The sequence below is a fragment of the Anomalospiza imberbis genome, chromosome 8, assembly GCF_031753505.1.
Source record: "Anomalospiza imberbis isolate Cuckoo-Finch-1a 21T00152 chromosome 8, ASM3175350v1, whole genome shotgun sequence".
Taxonomy (NCBI): domain Eukaryota; kingdom Metazoa; phylum Chordata; class Aves; order Passeriformes; family Viduidae; genus Anomalospiza; species Anomalospiza imberbis.
Window position 1 is genome coordinate 9,102,921 of NC_089688.1, and position 19,388 is coordinate 9,122,308.

The 19,388-nt window shown below is 36.8% G+C and overlaps 1 protein-coding gene across 7 annotated transcripts in view; it reads left to right on the forward strand.

The window, feature by feature from the left end:
* The window catches only part of PARG (poly(ADP-ribose) glycohydrolase), a 60,041-nt gene that overhangs the window by 15,825 nt on the left and 24,828 nt on the right, over nucleotides 1-19,388 (forward strand). For all 7 annotated transcript variants that reach the window (XR_011001251.1, XM_068197251.1, XM_068197252.1 and 4 more), the window contains 2 exons: nucleotides 9,288-9,380; nucleotides 11,505-11,662. Coding sequence is in view for 6 of the 7 variants with exons in the window: in XM_068197251.1 (XP_068053352.1) it covers nucleotides 9,288-9,380; nucleotides 11,505-11,662 (251 nt within the window). In the remaining variant the exon portion in view is untranslated. The remainder of the gene's footprint in view (nucleotides 1-9,287; nucleotides 9,381-11,504; nucleotides 11,663-19,388) is intronic.

Sequence of the window (19,388 nt, forward strand, 5' to 3'; positions counted from 1 at the left end):
GAATAATTAAAGTAAATGGAAGAACACTAATGTATTTCACTGGAACACCTAGCACATGTGTGTTGCTGACTGTGGTGCAGACCTGTAAAACCTGGGATAATATCTACAGAATGTGCTTAGTGCAGTTTTTGGCCAAAGTGTAGTTTCTCATTTAAATGTATGCTACTACCTAACATACTAGCATGTTTGGGCTGAACTTGCTACTTTCAGAAAATGTCAGATACAAGTAATTGAGTTACAGTAGAGCATACTAAATGATAGAGAACTGAGCAAAAAAATCAGACATGCAAATATTGGCAGTGTGTCTTTTTTCTCTCTAAGAAGAATTGGCTGCATTTTGAGATAACTGAATAAAACTAAGAACTGTCTTGTCAATGACATACACCACTTCAAATTGCAGAATTGCAGCCAGCCACAGAACCGCACTGTCTTTTGTGGGTGTATAATATTATCTTTAATAACCTCAAAGTTAACTTGAGAAAGTTTTCAAATTACCTGGAATTACTTTAATCTAAAAAAAGGACTATAAACGCAACATGTGAAGATGATGCAAATGCAGTATAGTTTAATTGGATTATGGTTGAGCTCTAGATTTTCATTCATTTGAAGAAGACCAAGCACAGAACACTGCTACCGTTAAGTATATGCATATCTTGGGAAATCCTTATGTTCTAATAAGGTTTCACCCCACTCCTGTCTCCTCATAGGTCTTTTGAGCCATGACAGTCTTTCCTGTTTGTTTTGTTGTTTGAATGACCTGCTTGAAAAAGCAATTGCTGTAATCAGTGAAACTGGAATAGAAGGAATTTTGAAGTACCAAATTGTTCTGGTGGCTGGGTTTTTGATAAATCATTTTTATAATTGTCTGGACAGTACTAACAGAAGCGAGCATTGTACAGAGATGTCAGCACTACAAATGTAGGCTTTTAAGCCAGAAAAAGAATGTCCCAAGGCTGAAAATAGCCTATCCATTGCTCCTTGTCGGATTTTACTTTAGTCCAGATGTTTTCAAGCAATTTTCATTACATCAGATTACCTTTTTAAAATCTAAACTGAAAAGGTCTTTTGAGTGTGCCATGAAGGGTTTTCTTTTCACAGCAGCAGAAAGGAATTTATTCCCATATTGAACAAAAGGTGAGCTTTTCTGTGGTGGGCCAATATGCATCTTGTACACATTCAAAACATTAGAAACTAGGCATTGTAGAGGAGAAAGAGCATTGAATTACAGGCTTATTCTTAGTTTTCTGTACTGTCTTGGCAGAAGAGTGGAGTATGTTTTAAGTGGTGTTTTGTAAGCACTGTCACAATGACTGTTGAGTTGGAATTGTCAGGGAAGGGATAGCTGCACATAGCAGGTGCAGAGATAAAATTATACTGTGTCTCAAGTGCTTGTGGATACTCAGTGCTTTAACAAAGATCTATGTAAAGACACATTCTGAGTGTCTCTTTCATAGTTTTTCACTGTATTGACAACATTCCTCTTTGAAAAATGAAATAAAAAAACCCCTAAAATTCTGGGTTTAAAGGCTGCCTTGTGATACTTGCTTTGTTTTGTTTTGGGGTCAGAGGACTGTTGAATAGATTTCTTTACTTCCTTTTTATTATGTCTAAGTCACCATTTTTCTGTGCTTGCCTATGTATCCCAAATGACTAAGAGAAGTTTAGTCATTGTTGTGGGGGGCTTTCCTGAGCTGCTTAGCGCTTTTGGATCTTTTTAAAATTTTATTTATAATGTATTGAGCAGTTAGAATACAAAAGCCCCACAAAACAGACCCTGATGGTTAAAGCTTTCAAGAGAAATGCTCGCTGAAAAGATGTACATGTAGGTAGGGAAATCATAAAGAGGCTTTGCCATTTTTTAGGATGACTATGGAGTATAAATGAAGTGGACTGTAGCTATATTCCTGGGTTTTATCCTCCTTCCTTTTTGTCTGAAAAACTGAATTTGCTTATATGGCTTTCTTGGAGAGTTTGTTTACTGCTGCCATGCATTCTTTAAAGAGCAGCTTTACAAAGGTGTCAAGGTGTGTACCCTCAAGATGGTCAGAGGGTCTTATTTGGCCAATAAAATTGTAATTACTGGATATTTTTCTTTAATTATTGGTCATTTTGAGCCTGTGTAATACTGACAGTCAAGCAAAAAATGGTCTATAGATTGGTTAAAATCTGCAGTGGTAGAGTTTTGTCTTTACTTGATCCTTTTTTTTTCCCTTCTGCCTGTGCTTGATTTTTTTTTTTTTTTTTGTTTTGGTTTGGTGTTTTGGCATGTTAAAGAAAATACAGTTTTCATAAGGGTAACAGCTGTGTTGTCTCATGAAGCTTTTTGTGCCAACGTTTCAAAAGTGGATGCAGAATGTATTTAGTATATGAAGGCTTTCAAATACTTCTACACTGTTGTTTAATAATGTTTTATAAATCATAGCAGTAGTAAATATTTTTCCCCTATTACTGTATGGAGAGAGATTAAAGTTTTGAATAAGCCTGGAAACGGATCACTTTCACTGGTAACTTCTATCAGAAAAGTACTTTATATTCCCCTCATGTTACAGCTCCTCTGTAGAGACGAGGACATTGTCCTCTCCACTGCTCTACTTCCCTGGAATAACTTAAAAGTACTTAGAAAGTGGTGTTTGACTTTTCATCCCAGGACTCTGCCACTGCTTTGGAAATGGCTGGGATGCTTCTAGCCATGACAGAATCACTCTGCTGCAGCTTAGAGGCTATTGGTGGCCTGAAGAGTAGTGAAAATAACAGGTTAAATTTCCAGTTCCTTGGAAGTATAAACTGGGCTTCTAAAACCATTAAGAGGAGATTGAAAAATAAACACACATTCTTCTCTCAGATTTTATTTAGAATGTTTAAAAGCTTTGAGAACAAAGCAGCAGTTGTTAAAGATGATACACCTGAGAGATTATTCCAGAGTTGGATTGGCAGAAGACATGCATTTGCCTCTGGGGGGAAAAAATTAAACATAACCAAATTAACCTCTGCCTTGTAAGCTGTCTTCTTTTTTCCTTTTGGAGTGTCAGTTTGTGGTTTTGATAAATGTCAGCAGCATTCTTATTCTCAAATAAGATTCTTCTCTGCATAATCCAGTGTTACGGTTTCTTTCTTCTTTCCTCCAAAGATTACTTTGTCCTTCCTTTTGTTTCTAATCACACAAACACTCAAGAAATGGGATGGATTTGACAGCTAAGTGTGTTTTCTACTGGATTAGTTTTGTAAGGGAACTGGAAGAAGCTAAGTGTGTTTTCTACTGGATTAGTTTTGTAAGGGAACTGGAAGAAGCAGAGCAGAGTATTCTTTCCTGCAGTTTTGGAAATTCATTGACGTGATCAAATGGGAACTAGATTGCACACACACCACACCTCCACCCCACACTTCTTCTATGTTTCAGTCTTGTTAATATGTACAGTTTTTGACATTATGAGGAGTCTGTTTTACAGAGGCATATGAGTTACCGGGCTGCAGCCTGGTGTCTCTGTCTGGGTGTGCGTACACTGATAGTTGTTGCACAATGTCTTTAAGTAGAATTGATCTCCTCCCTGTGCAGAAAGAGAGGCTTTGTAGAAAGTACTACATAGTGAAGCTTGTTTTGGGGGCTTAATGTAACTATATTAATTTTTAAAGTCACTCAGTAAGAACTGAGGCATGGGCCTTTTTGTTGTTTGTTCGTTTAGTTGTTTTTCCCCAGCTGTTCCAAATATCAGATTGAGAAAGTCTGCTCTTAGGATTCTGCAATGTTTAAAGGCACCTATGACAAGGATTAGAGGAAGAAAGGGAGTACGGATTGCCAGTCTGAGGTTGGTTACTTTCAGGTAAAGGACTTCAGTGTCATAACCTGCGATTTCGTTGTTTTATTGGCACTGCAGAGTTCTAGTCATGGATTTAGACTTCAACATGGTTTAGTGTTAAACAGTATGCAGAAAGCAGGGGACTTCTGGATGAGATGGGAGAAGGAGGAAATAAGTACTCTGGAAGGATGAGAGAATGAAAACAGTGTGATAGAGGAGCAGGCACATGTTGTGATTGTTTGAGCACACTCAGGTGTTTAAATGCCTCAAAATCATGGAACCATTTAGGTTGATAAGGACCCTGAAGTTCACAGAATCCAGCATTAACACAGCACTGCCACTACTAAATTACTAAAGTCCACCACTAAACCATATCCCTAAGCACCACATCCACACATTTTTAAAATACCTTCAAGGACAATGTTTTCAGCTTTGAAGTATTTAGTGTGCCTCAAAATACCCTATAGAACTATAAATAGATATTTTATTTGAGACAAATTGAAGATAGCGAAGAAGGAAAAAGAAAAAACAAATTCCTGAAATTAGGAGAATGAACCTGCTCTAAATAGAATACATACAACTTATTTGGCTTGTCCAATTATTTCGTTCAGCATTATCAGCTCTAACCATATGGTATCTTATATTGAAATAATTTGGAAACTTGTTACTGGAAAGTTCACTGTAGTAACTGTGGATGGTTCAGATCACTGACAGCATGAAGCATTATGGCAGCTGTGAAGGAAAAAGTCAGAAGGTCAAAATCAATTAGAATTAGAAAATAAGAGACACACAGTCTGAAGGAAGCACTCTGGTTTTCCTCTTCATCCTTAAGAACATGATTCAATTGGTCCTTGTCCTGCCACAGAAGTTAATATGGGCGTATAACACCACACAAATTGAAAGCATTAAGCCATTGCTGTCTTAGCATGCTGGCTGCCTGTTGGCATGATGGCTGTGCCTTCCTGTGTGATAGATGGAGCTGTCCAAATTTGTGCACCCTATGTGCAGTTTGTTTGCTTTGATGAGCTGTCAAATTTAGATTTAAACTCTCTACCATCACTATCACCCCATGCTACCTCAGATCCTTCTTATTAGGCTGTCAGGCATTCGTCCGCTGCATTTTGGAGGACTGCTTTATAGTGACAAGAGACCATTACTTACAGCCATGTTTAGTCAGGTCTCTTTGCTGCAGGATAAATGTTCATTTTGCTAAATTGCACTGCAGATTTGGCCAAGAGCTCGTACCTCTGCTACGGCTCGCTGAGCCATTTGCATCTTAGGAATTGGAGCCCTAAGTCCTGTTCATTTAATCAGTCACTCCAGTGAAAATAGTGATGGAGTTGCCAAATTATTTCTTTGGTTAAAAGCAAGTCATGCTTTGCAACTCTGACTCCACATACTTTTCCCCCAGGGTATAACCCTGCATGTATTTAATTCCTATGTATTTTGCATGGCTGGAGCACTGATAAAGTCAACACTGCATTTATGTTTTTGTTTCAAATACTGAAGGAAGCTGCAAAGGACAGCAGTGCATAAGAAGGAAAGGAGAAACTGATCAATTGTTTAAAACCAAAATTGCTACAGTACTTAAATGTATTTTCCTTTATGAAGACTTGTTGACAACCATTTCATGTTTTAGAATTCCTTAAGTTATAAAACAAATGTTAGTTCCTTTAAAAATGGAAACTTAGTCCTTCCTCTTAATGTTTGCAGAGTTGTAGCCTTGAAAAACTTGTACACAATTAAAAGCAAATTAGTGAATTCATACAGACGTTCCTGTACTAGCAGATTTACTTCCAAGTGAGGTGCTTGTTTTAACAACTTCATTCTGACTAGAACATTCCTATTTTTTCAGTGAGAAGAGTTGCAACCAAGATCTGCCTTTGTAGCACATTGGCAAGGGTCACAATTGATTCTTTTTCACTTAACATCCACTCTGCACACTTCTAATAATGCATAGCTTTTGGGTAGGCTGCTTCAACTTATTACTGCAGGGGCAGACTATCCCTACCTCCAGATTATTTTTCTGTAGAATCAGCAAGATGAAGGATCTCAGGAAATTGTCAGATGAACATGGGAGCTGATGAAATGTGGTGTGTGGGGGTGTGTGCATGTGTTTGAATGGATAGAATGAACACATTCCTCTTTCAGCAGCATCAAATATGTAGAATGTGCAATGTCACTCTAAATATGCTGGATTTTACATCAGTACAAGTCACTGCTTCCTGAAGGGAGTTGCCTTCTAAATAAATCTTCCCTCAGTTCTGTGACCAGGTGTTCTCTCTGCTGATGCTAGGTTCTCCAGGTTGGCATTTGTATCCTGGGATGTCTGCCAGATACAGCTATATTGTCAGCACTCACGTCCTGGAATTCTTTTACTTTCCATGACTGAGTGTTCATTTTTTGCTGCTTTCAAAGCCTGAAGAGACTGTCACAGGTAACACCAGGCTCTGTGTTGCACTTGGCATAGCTGAGAATATGCAGTGACAGTGGAGTTCTTGACAAGGTCTGTGAACTCTCAATGATCATATATTTGTAGATCAATGGTCATATATTTGGGGTCCTCATGGCACTGAACACTCTTTTAAGAATTCACTTCATTTGCATGTAAAAATAATCAGAAGTCAAGGAGAACACTTTTGGGCAGTAAAAGCCTCTAAATCTTGACATTTTTAATTAGTGGAGATCAAGTAAAACTCATGCATAGAAATACTATAGAAAAGAAAGCATACTCTGGTACATTATTAGGAAGGTAAGAAGAAGGAAAAGTAGGATTTCAGGGTAGAAGAAGTGACCTTTATAGTTAGTATTCTGCATCAGAGCCGAGCTGTGCAATTGCTGGCCTGCCTCTGTTTTGGGAAGAAATTGCCTCACACTATTATTATGTTGTTTTCAAAGAAGCATAAAGAAAAGGTTGAAGTCTTGACAGCTATGACAGAGTCCAGTGCCATAATGTGTCACCAGATAAGTGATACTGTATAGTCTGTGGCAGTCAGCAAAGCACAGCAGCCACTATTTATATGTCAACTTTAAAAGAGAGGAAGTGTTACCCGAAGGGAAGAGAATATCAGAATTTGACAGCCTGGTAGACATCTGAGGTTAAATGTCAGTTTTTGAATAGCTGTAACTTATGTATTCATTTTATGGGTTGAGATCTGAAATTCCAGACTTTAAATGCTCATTTGGTTACTTTATGGCATTTAAAAACATTGTGCCTAAGAACAGAGAAAAGTTTCCTTTGAGCAGATAATGTTAAAGGTTAGGTCATAGTTTTCAGGGTTTGACTTATGCTGTGTAAATATGTAGGTGCATATGTAGTCAGCAACAGGAGAGAGAGATGCATCTTGCTCATTTCCCATCTTAAAAATAAATTTATTTTCTGAAGTACTTTGCTTATTATTTGGATTCTTCCTCATATAAAATTATTTTCATGTTTCCTGGGCTTGTTGTGCTTTGTAAGTTCTTCTTTCATTTTAAAACTTTATATTAAATCCTCATTTTTATGCCTCCACAAGCAGCATACATAATGCATAGAGAGTAACTGTGTAGGTCTTGGTGTTGTTATGTTTTCCCCCTTTTCCTGAACAGAAGTTGTTTGTGCTTTGAGCATTTGTTTGTGTTTTGGTTTTCAACTCCCTAAGTACTCTTATTCCTTTATATTATTACTTGGAGCAGGAGACAACAGAGCCAAGATATTTCTATGGTTACTTTAATGATCTTGGAAGAGCAGAAGTTACTAGCCTTCAAACAATATTTTCAGTGTTTATGAGGATCAGTGTGTCTTGGGTCAGAGGCATCATATTTTCCTTCTCAAGATAATTGCCAGTGTCTTTTTTATATTCTGAAGCCTATGTGAAACTTTTTGTAGAAATGTGAAGTGCAAAGCCCTGATAATATGACTAAAAAGATCTGTTCCTGTGATTTCACAATTAGTCTTAAGTGTTGTAGAATAAAGTTGATAATACCTTCATGCTGTTTCATCCATTCTGTCTGTAGCTGGTTTTGTGCAAAACTGGTAGCAAATCAATTTTTGAAGTGTTACTTGCAAAATAATATTGTGTAGTTTTAAAGCCACCATTTCAGAATTTTGAGGCTTTTAGTCTAGAAACTGGTAGAAAGTATTGGTCTCAAATACAGATTCCCTGCAGGGGAAGGATGGAGAGAGACAACTGAGCTGTGACCTTTGTCTTCTGTTCCCCAGCTGTAGTGCAAGTTGTGCGTTCTCTTCTCTCTGCTTTTTGCCTTGAATGCAGCATGCAAATCTAGCAGCCACTGACATCTGATGCCTGTATCCACAGATAACAGGAAAAACTTCCACAGCATAGGAATGTGCTTTTCTCTGCATCTTCCTTCAGCCTTTTCATTCAGCAGATTGTGAGCGTTTTGAGGCTTTTGTGCTGTTTCACGCATTGCAGCTGTGCCGCTTTATGTCGCATTTCTTTTTATAACCTCTTATCCTAGCTTTTCTTAGGAGAGCATTGCCCACCTTAAAGAAATTTTTGCATCTTTGAAAAATAGGTGTGTGATACATGAATAGGCATGTGGGTGTGTTCATCTAAACCTTGGCTGTGAGATGTTGTGCTCAGAACTGCCAGTTGCAGCTGGAAGGGAGATCCTGGACTTGCTCTGAACATATTGGCTTGATCGGCTTTGGCAGCTGAACACAATCACAGTGGGCCAGACAGTGTCAGGGGGGAACCGAGAACAGGGAAAGAAAGGTTTGATGTGACTTGTTCTTGGGGATAAAAGCTTTGAGAGGCTTTGTGAAACGTGGGTGTGCCCGTTTGTTTTCAGTGTTGTTAATTCTGGTCTTCCCTTCTCAGAAAGTATGTTAAAAGAGAGAGTGAGGCAGCCGAAATAGTCATAGTGTCAGGTGTCCTACAGGAAGAGACTGAAAAGTTGCAGCCTCAGCATGTGGGGCTTGGCAGGCTGCACCTGCTATGTTACAGTGGCTGTAATTCTTGAGGGAACATGGGTGGCAGAAAATGCCCAGGTTGCATCCTCTTGCATAGGATTTCCTGTTGCTGCTGCAGAGGCCCACTGATCTGAGCCAGGAGTGCATTTTATCTGTCCTTTATAGGAGGATGTCACAGATACTTGTCTTGGTCTATGATCTGAATATGAAATCTGAGTAAATTATTCCAGTACTTCTGTGGTTAAGTAGTGATTTTTTCAGAGGAAAATTTGGTTCATTGCCTTGGAAAGAGTAAAATGATAACTTATTCAAGCTTTCTTTAAAGGGCATTTGGTGACATGTTTTCTCAACTGCAACTTTTGAGACTTGTTTCTGTATCTCAGTCAGTGGATTATTGCAAGGTAAATTCAGTGAGGCACTACTGTGAAAATGGTACAGATTTGGTATGAAGCTAAGAGGACCTGTTTTTTTTTTTTTTCTTGTTTCTTTTGCATGGGTCCTGTTTTCACAAACTTCTAATTCAATCATTATTTCTGAGGTAAAATCCTTTTTTTTTTCCCTTCTATTTTTTTTAACAGGTTCTTGAAGATGCAGAGGCTCAACATCTGTTCCAGTCCATTCTTCCTGATATGGTCAAGCTGGCACTCTGTCTCCCTAGTATTTGCACCCAGGTAAGCAAACCCAGCCTGCAAGTGCTCTGTGGCAGAGCACTTCTCTGCAAACTGCAGCTGATGGCTGAGGTCAAAATATCAGGGTCATGTTATGTTCTTAATAAAAGCTGTAATTTTTGTGTTGAAGGCAGATGAGACCTAAGGAGCAGAATGGACAATACACATCTGCAATTATGTAATAGAATGCAAAAAAAAGTAAATCTCACTGTCACAGTTTTAGCCTGAACTTGAATAACCCTTTCCTTTCTCTATGCTGAAGTTGCTTCTTGCATTTCTTAAAAGAAATGACCACACAACAAATCAGGTTCTAAAATCAACCTTAGAAACTGGAACAATTGAATAATCTGGTTTAATTTTTTATTTCAATCCGATCTAATTTTTTATTTTAGATTTTTTTTAATCTTAGAACTGGTATTTTCATAAAACTTTCATTTAGTTGAACATACTTTATTCTGTTTAGAGCTTGCACACATACAAACCTTAACTAATTCTATATTAATGCTATGGGAATTGGTTCTGTAAGGAGGAAAGCTGATGAAAGTGAGTAGGGCTGGTCAAGTGAGGATGTTTGGTATGTAACATTTTAGTAGAGTGGCAGCAATTTGTAAACTTCTTTGTTACAATTTTCTGAATTGATTCTATTAGGAATAAGCAGGGAAAATCTTTCCCTACTTTTTTATGCTGCAAGAGTCCTGAAGTATATACATAATTTCAAGCTATGAATATTTCTTACTTTTTTTTTTTTTTTTTTTTTTTTTTTTTTTGCTGGTAACTCAATGAGGGAGGTTGTTTGAAAATGCTACAAAGTTTCTGAAGACAAGGCAAGCACAAGACTTGTGAGACTTTTAGATACTTTTACTGCTGGGCAATGTAAATTGTGAAAATCTCTGTCAGATTCATTTTTTTGGTTAGACATAAAGATAAATTTGTTCCAATATAACACTATCTAAAATATTCTGTTTTTAAAGGTTTATAGAACTTATTAGAGTGAGCTTCTCAGGCTTTTTTCCCCCCTCTAGCTGTGTGACTTCAGACATCATAATATAGCTTGTTAATTAAATAGCCAGAAGACAGAATGAGATTCAGTGAATGTCAATGTAGTAGTTATAAGAATGAAAGAAAACTTGTTTGTTTTCTGGAGTAAACAGGGCTGTGTATTCACCAGTCGGAATTAACAGCAGTTTCTGTTTTCACAACTGGAAGAATGAAAATGTAGCTGTACTGGAGCTAGGCTAATGATGATAGCTGAGAATTTTGGAAGCAGGTGTCAAGTGGGTTTATCATAATGGTTACTGGACTCAGCAGTCAGAATGATGTACCCCTGCCACACTTCATATTAACACAATTTAAAAAATAAAATACCATGAATGTTGTGAGCCAAGGCTCAAAATTAGAAGGCTAATGCCTGATAAAATGAAAGATGTATAATGCTTCAAGTTAGGGAGTTCTTTCTTCCCTCTGCCCCTTTATTTTTATGTTAAGGAAACCCTGGCCAGAGTAAAATAAAATTTCAAGTTGAAGACCAAAGTGAAGCTGAACTTTTTGTTCATTCGGATTATAAAAGAATCAATAATTACACACTTTCTACAAATACCATCAGTGTTATTTCTTCAAGTAGGATGGAAAAAAATTCAAAGCAAGTCATAGAGTGGCATAGAGTCATCTGTGGCATGACTTCCTTGTTTCTTTGTAAAGTTCAAAGCATGGTTATTGTGGCTGAAAGCATTCCCTGAGGGTTCTTAACTGTACAGCTGTTGAAAGTGAATTTTTATTTCAGTTTTTAACCTTGCCCAGGATTTGCAACATCCCATCTATTTTTTCCCCTCTGCATTCCTGATGGTTTTGTTTGATAAGTTGTGCTTTCCTGATCTTTTTATTATTGATTAGAAATCTGCAGTTTGCCAGGCAAGCCCTTTTGAATTGTCATGAATAAACTGTTCTTGACTTTAACGGTGCTGCTGATTAAAGGCTTTACCAATGGCCTAAATTACTCTTGCTCTAATATAATAAATGTAATTTTGTGCTTCTGTTTTTTCTTTCAAAAAGGGTAAGCTAATTATTCTTCTCTCTCCTTCCCTCCTTTCTCCCCTGCCCCTTCCTCCCCCTCATTTCTTTTGTTGGTAGCCAATACCTCTGCTGAAACAAAAGATGAATCACTCCATCACAATGTCACAGGAGCAGATTGCCAGTTTTCTGGCCAATGCTTTCTTCTGTACTTTTCCACGTCGCAATGCGAAGATGAAGTCTGAGTATTCCAGTTATCCAGACATTAACTTCAACAGGTATGGCACTCGGCAGTAAATGAACCTGATAACCCCGCCATGGAAATATTATTGTCCTTTAGGGGAGAAACTTGTTTGTTTCATGTTTCTGTCACTAAATTCACTAGTCTGCTTTTTGTCTTTTTTTTCCTATTACCTCTAAGGGACAAGAAAACTGTGCATCTATGTAAGAAATGATCTTGTTGTGCACAGGAAGATATGATTAATATTACAAATTTTCTTTTATGCATGAGCATGCACAGACACACTCTTGCTCTGGCATAATTAGATTGATACAAGTCCCTGCCTCCTCATAAGCCAATCATCTGCAAATGGTATATCTTAGCTGTGTTTCAAGTGTTATGTGTGTATTTAAATTAAAGGTTGGTGTTTCCCCAGCCACGTTTCTGTTGTCTCCTGTGTCATCAGTGGTGATCTGGACATTAAGTCATATCAATAGGACTTCATTCTTCAGAATCCATACCATTATTTTAAGGCAGTTGTAGAGCTGCATGTTAAAATTAACTTTTTACTTTTGCTGCAAGTTAGCCTAAGAAGGCCACAATAAGAATTTACTTAAAGATACTCTGATGTCTAAGCAAGCATTTATTCTTTTTTTCTTAGTGCTAACTTACAAACAGATTTGATTATAAATTTTTCTTCACATCTTTTTTATAATTTAAATATGCTTATTTCAATTTTAAATGAGGGAACTAGATGGAGGCATTTTCTGCTACTGAATATTATGGTTCACGTGGGCTTGTAGATTAGAAATATGAGTTCATCGTTTTTTGGCTCTTCCACAGAAGTGTAGATCAACCTTAAGTTTATTAGGCTGAAGCTTGGATAGATTATTGATGTAGAGTTTTTCTTATTCCTCCCTGTTAACAGATGTAGTGTATGTGCTCTGACAGCTGAGATGAAGTACAAAAGCAGTGTTGCCTGTGATCCAGCACACTTGTGTTCGTGTATTATGAGAGCTGTATTAGACTAGGACTTCTCAAAATAAATTGTCAGGCATGCCAGTGTACTAATGATGGTTTTGGCAGCTGCTGCCTTTAAGGGCTATCGCAGGTTTGTCCACATTGTGTATTTCAGAGGAGAGACCAGCGTCACTGTCTGGGTGGTTATCCCAAGAGTGCAGTGGGTTACAGAAGAGAAGTGTGGGTGGACATTATCATGCCATACAATTCAATGTGTTTTTCTACCAGTAGTTCCTAAGAACAAATCAATGAAAAGTACCATTGGTGCATTAAAAATACTGATGTTCAGAGCATTGAAAGAGGAGAGTGAAAGGGCTGGAAGGAGTTCTCTTTGACTGCATGCTTCTAGCTGTATTTTGTGGTGTTTTTAAAGGACTTTAAGCTACTGATTTTGTTGCAATTTAATCATTTTATAAACCAAGGAGTTAAATTTTGCAAGTTAGATAATTTCTTGCTAACTGTAGAATAAAATGCTGTTAAATAACTGGAGTAAATTCATATGCTCCTCTATGAAAATTGCAGAGCAATGTAAGGTGATAGTATTAGAGTGCACTACTTGTGGTTGACTCAGGGCATAATATTGCAAACTACTTCTAAATAAAAAACCTTGGCAAATTATTTGGTAAATATTTTCCTGCTGTGGACTCAACGAATGACCAGTATGAAGTATTAAGCATTCAGAATGTTCTGCTCTGTTCCAGTCAGTCCAATATTGTTTTCTGACTTGGCTGCCTGGTGCTATCATGGTAAGGTCCCACAATGTTATTTAGAAGGGGAATAGAGCAGACAACCTTCAGGCCTTCCTTTTGCATTATGAATGAGACAATGCTCAGCTTCAAGTCACATTGGGTAGAAAGCCGTTTTTATTTGTGCAAGAACAACAATATTGTTGCCAAACTGGAGAAAAGAAGGGAAGCTAATGTCCTCTGGTTATTGAGGATTAAAAGTGGCTCTTCCTCAGCGTTTGCCAATTTATGCATTTATTAGATAAGTACACTTTCCTTTTCCATTCCTTTTTTTACTTAACCATTTGTTGCACCAAATCTACATTACTATACCCCTTGTATTTTGAATTTGATAATAAGCAGATTAGTGAAGTAGAATACAAAGTGTGGCAGACAGTGGATAAAATTGGAAAAAATGTGTCAGTGAGAGTGGGAGACTGGTAGGATAAAAGCAAAAGGAAGATTTCTGAAGAGAATACTACAGGACTGTACATTTTCTGCTACTGTATATAACCTGACTTAGTTAAAATTTAGAATGAGAGGGGAGAAGGAAGATAGATAGTATCTTATGGTTTTCTTTCTTCATGTCAACCCTGTATTTTTCTGCCCTGCAAAGTTACTTCTTTAGTAGCAAGGACAGATTCAACAGTCATGTTTTCAGCTATTGTTTCAGACTTGCAAAGATGACAGGATTTAGTTCACTGCAGTGTGTGTTTTAAGCTTCTTAAAAAAAAGCATTTTGGGAAGCTGGATGTACTCAAAAGGCAGTAGGCAATGACTGAAGTTAAAATATTTCTGACTATTTTCCTGCTTATAAAAATGTTTTGATGTAAAGGCTTTGGAGGCTGCTGCTCTGCTCTGTCTGCTTAGGGATGGGCATAACAGATTGTTCACACATCAACCTTTTGTCCCCACAGTATTATGGTCTGTTGCTTTTTTCAGACTTTAGTTGTTTCCTCAGCATAATGCATTTGCTGCATGACTGTGAGTGAATGACTTTGTTCTTAAGGTATCAAAAATAATCTGCTGTTGTTCCCTAACAAAGCCAAGCTACTGAGTGCATGGATGCTAGCATTTGAGGGGCTTTTCTTTAGAAAAGGGGGTGTTCCTCCATTCCTTTATCCATGTCCTCTTTACATTCATACAAAAGGCTCCCACTCCTCCCCTCAAATCTCTGAGACTGAAAAACTGAAATTTGCAACTTCTAAGTTAGAAACACAGCTGTGTACATTTTCTTGTGTTTTTAGTTTTACACAGCAGTCTTTTGTCAGATCACTTTTTGCAGACTTAAACATTAGTAACTTTTTATACACCATAAAATAGTTACAGTTTTTACATTTAAATGCTGATATGTTCCTTTTTTCCTCCCAGTCTTCTCTCTGCTTTAGGTTTTTGTGTGCTATTAACCACCATATTGTAAGTTCCACCCCTACTCTTCCCAAGGTACAAATCTGTTTGACAAAACAAGACAGTCACTGCAAGATAGTTTAAAATTGAAGACTCAGAGACATAAGTGCAGCTGATTGGGAGGAAGGCTGTTGTATGTGTTGGTATTAACACACACCATCTATGCTTTGCCTCTCCTCTCCTGCTGTTAGTTTTGCCAAATGAGAGGAGAATCAGTGTGGCCATTCCTCCTATGACACTGAAGCACTTGGTTTAATGGTGTGTGTTGACACTGACTGTCCATTTTGATTCCTTATCTTGCTACAGACTGAAGGTCACCTGTGCATAATTAAATACTCAGTAATCTTCCCTTTTTTGCTTGGCAGGGATGAGCCTATTATGAGTCTTAAGTCATTAATAAGATAATTAATTTCAAATGCAGTTGATAAAAATGAATTCATAGTTGAAGAGCTTTAATATTTGAGTAGGTAGAATGATATCCATTCAGTGGCCAAACATCAGATCATACTAAATAGCATAAAATATTGCTTCTGTTCAAAATATCAAGCTAAATTTAGAGTGTTCAATTTTTCTTTTTAAAAACACTACTATAATATATGTGATGACATTAGATTGGGAAGCTTTATTCCAAAATAACCCATCAAAAAAGAAAGAAATAATTGAATTGGCCATTTTATTTATCTTATTGATATGTTTTTCTTGGAAGTTGCATTCTGGTTGAATGTAGAGCCTGAATTGCATTAACTCTCTACATTTATGATGTTGATTGCAGAGTTTAAAATAGTTGATTATGGTGATGGTTGTAATTACACTATAGACACTATAGAATTTGATAATTTAGGAAACTGTCTATTTTGTTTATATATGAAAGTAAAATGTGAGGAAAAATGTCTGCAATATTGAATTAGTGTTCTGGAAATGACACAGGTTTGCCAAGGACCTTCTTTGCTTCTGCTGTGTCTTTGACCTGCTACAGATCTGTTTCAGCTGTTGTGTCAAGTTAGAAGAACTCTTCCATTTTCCTTGTGCAAAAACTCTGTGGCTGAACTACAGATGTAATTGCTCCCATTAAATGGAGTTTAATGGGGTTGAATTCATAACTGAAGGCAGTAAAGTCTAACACCATGAGCCTGGTAGATCTTCTGGCACGTATATCAGTGCATGCTCTGGTCTGAATTTCTTCATCTTTATCAAACAAACCTTTAAAATAATTTCAAGTGATTGGAAATGAGGAGAAAAACACACTAGTTAAGATATATTTCTTTTATGGAATATATAATATATGAAAGGAAATGGGAAGCTGTATGGTACATTTATGCAGGAGAATTGAAATCTAATTTACCAGTAATGCAATTATCTCTCCATAAACAACATCAGTTTCATAACACTAATGAATATTCTCTGTGGAATAGATTATCTAATGACTTCGAGAGAACTTGTTTTGGACTGAAATATATTGCTCCTCTGATAAGTGGTTCTAGATTTTCTGAGTTAAAGGGCACTGATCCTACAAAACTCATTCTGTTATGCCTACTTTGGGCATGTGAACTGATTAGCTTTGGATGGATTACTTTAAGTCGAGTATAATTTTCTGTAAAAAAATTTAAATCAACATTTGTGTTTGGTAAATGAGGAAACACTCTTTAAATAGACAACTTCAAAAGGATAGTATTTTTATGAATCTGGCATAATTACTTTGCTGTAGCGATTAAAACAGTACTGAATCTAATGTTTTTCAGCTTAGTAAATATAGTCATGTAGTCCAGACCTTAGTTGTACCCTGCTGTTTGTTGTCCCTTGTTTTAGATCCCCCAGGGTAAAACATTTTACCCCACTATTCTCTGGTGTTGAGTACTTGCAGTTAGCATCTTATCATTTCATTGAGGTCAGATATCAACCTGATGCATTTCAAGACTCATAAATCACCAAAACCTTTTCTTAAACAGATTTATAATGCAGCAAGTTACTTGCCACAATAAACAGAATGACAAAATGAAAAGCACGGCAAAGAGATGTGTTAGTATATGGGAGTGTCTGAGATAAAAGATAGTTTTTTTGCATCTAGATTTCCCAGCAAAATTACATTGCTCCATTTTTTTGTTTACACACATCTTAAAAGTCATTATTTATCTACAGATGAAATTCTAATTCAACATAAGGTTATTGAATAGTGGAGTGTTCTTAAATAACTTCTCAGATGACGACAGTTTGTACCTATAACACCTCAAAGTAAATAAGAAATTGCCCATGAGGTTGAGATATTGAATGTTTTGTTTTTCTCCTGCTTGATATGAAGGAAATTAGAGAACTCTAAAATGACATCCTTTATAAAGCTGAGAGAAGGAAGGCAGTTTTAATACAGACAGAATTCATGTTGAGTGGAAGAGGCACACACCAGGCACCACAAAAGAACTGAGGTTGCTGTACCTGACCTGTGGGAGGTTGTGCTCTGTTTTTCTATCAGGAAATGCAAGATGTGAACAGTGGCATTTCCTTTTGTTTTTTCAGAGGGATGGTCAGTTTGCCTGCCTTTCATCTCTCTGGAAGGAATTTCTCATTTGAATTATTCTGCTTTTGATTTCCATTAAGTCCAAATTTCATAAAATAAACTTGTAATATACTGAATAGTTTTCCTTCTAATTATCACTTAAAATATTTTTAGTGACTGCAGGACTTTCTAGTAAGGCTTATATATTAAAGATATAAGAATGTCCCATTTTAAATTTGCTAAGTTTTCTTCATCTTGCATCATCTAATTGTTGTTTAGGTATTTATATTTAAAGCTGTCTAGGGCAGTGGTCTCCAAACTTTTTTGATGACACATACTTATCAGTAAAACATTTTTGAGCAATGTATTGTATTTATAGTGTATATATATTTATACACCCCAATATATTTGTATTCATTTATTTAGGAGTTACATACATGTGCTACTTTACTAATATTTGCATTCTAAAACATGGAAAAAATTCAGAAAGGATGAGATGAAGATGAAATAACGACTACTTCAATTTTTTTTTTTTAATCTCATGAATGGGACACAAATATATTCTTCTTGCAGCCTAGTGGATTGTCTTGCACACCACCTGGGGTGCTTTGGAGACCATAGTGGGTCTCTGGGGTATTGCTGTTCCCAAAATATAGTGTAGCTTGTTTCTCTTGGGAAAGGAAGCACAAATTATAGCAATTAAACACTTGTTGCAGATCCATTCTTCATGAAAAATCCTTGACTGGTCCTGTCTCTGATCTTTTTCACAGAAGTGAAGCTTTAGAGATTTAAAACTCCATTTTAAAAGGCAGATATATGTTTTTGTATGGGGGAAACCCCACCCAATAAATAATCAACAAAAGAGCATTCTCAGAAAACACTTAAGGCAAAGGATATGGGTAATTAATGTAATTCCAGTTATTCCTATATGGTAAAGAGGTTTTCTGTCATATATTTAGAGAATGAAATTGTTGTCCGTCCCATGCAATGGTGTGATAAGCACACATAATTATAGACACATTCCAGATCTTACATGGTGGGCTCCTCTCTCTCTGTGCACATTAATGCACACAGCTTTGCTTGACCCTCGATACACTGATATCTATAGGCAGTCCTTAATGTGGATGTGACTAAGGTTGCCTTGAGCACAAATGAATAAAAAATGTCAAATCATACTGAGAGAGAATCCTTTTGAAACTGTTTTGATAAGCTGTGCTTAGTATTAGAAGTTAGAGCTCAAAAAATGCTTCATTAGAAATATGATACTGGTTTTGAAAGAGTTTTATATTTCTTGTTTGTTCCTGAAACTGCACTTTTTTATTCCAAGAGGTTGGGAATTGCAGGAGAGAGATGGAAGAGGTGCTTATGTGCTCCCCAGTGCAACTAATGCAATTCTAAATGAAGAGGTTATTGGACCATTCAACACTATATTAGTTTTTCCTTTAGGGTGCTGTGTATCAACCTGAAATTTCAGTAGTTCCCATTAAGGATGCTCAGCAACTGAGGATGCTCAGCCACTTAATCAAAATAGCCCTCAGTAGTACGGAGGACAGTACAAGTTTGACAGTAACATAGTTAAGTATATTATTTCCACCCCGACATGTGTATATACATCAGGTAAGCATAAGCTTGAAATGGAGCAACATAGAAAAAGCAAGATATTTGATTTATTCTCTTTTCTAAGTGTTTTGTCATCCAGTGCCTTAGACTAAAACTGTTCAGTGATTAGCTGTGTCCTTGAGGTGGAAGGAAACATCTATCCAGTATTTTCATTTCTGCCTTAACTTTGCATCCTTCCCCCTGCTCAGTCTCCTTACTGGGTGAAATTCATCTGTCCATATGACTTCTGTGTAAGTCCTTCTTTGACTTCTATTTGTAGGAGAAGATCAGGTTTTAGTTAAATGTTTTTTACTTGTTCAGATGTTCCGTTATCTTTAGTGAGATCTCACTAAAATATAAGAAACAACACAAGTGTTTCTTTAAGTCCAGTAGTAAAGACAAAGACACTTTTTAGTTCCTGTGGGTAGTGGAGGAAACAGTACACATGGTTAATTGTAGGGATCACAAGTACAGAATTGTGTATCCACACTTCTGCAAAGAGAACCCATGAAATGCCATGGATTTATGAATGGGAATTATTATTT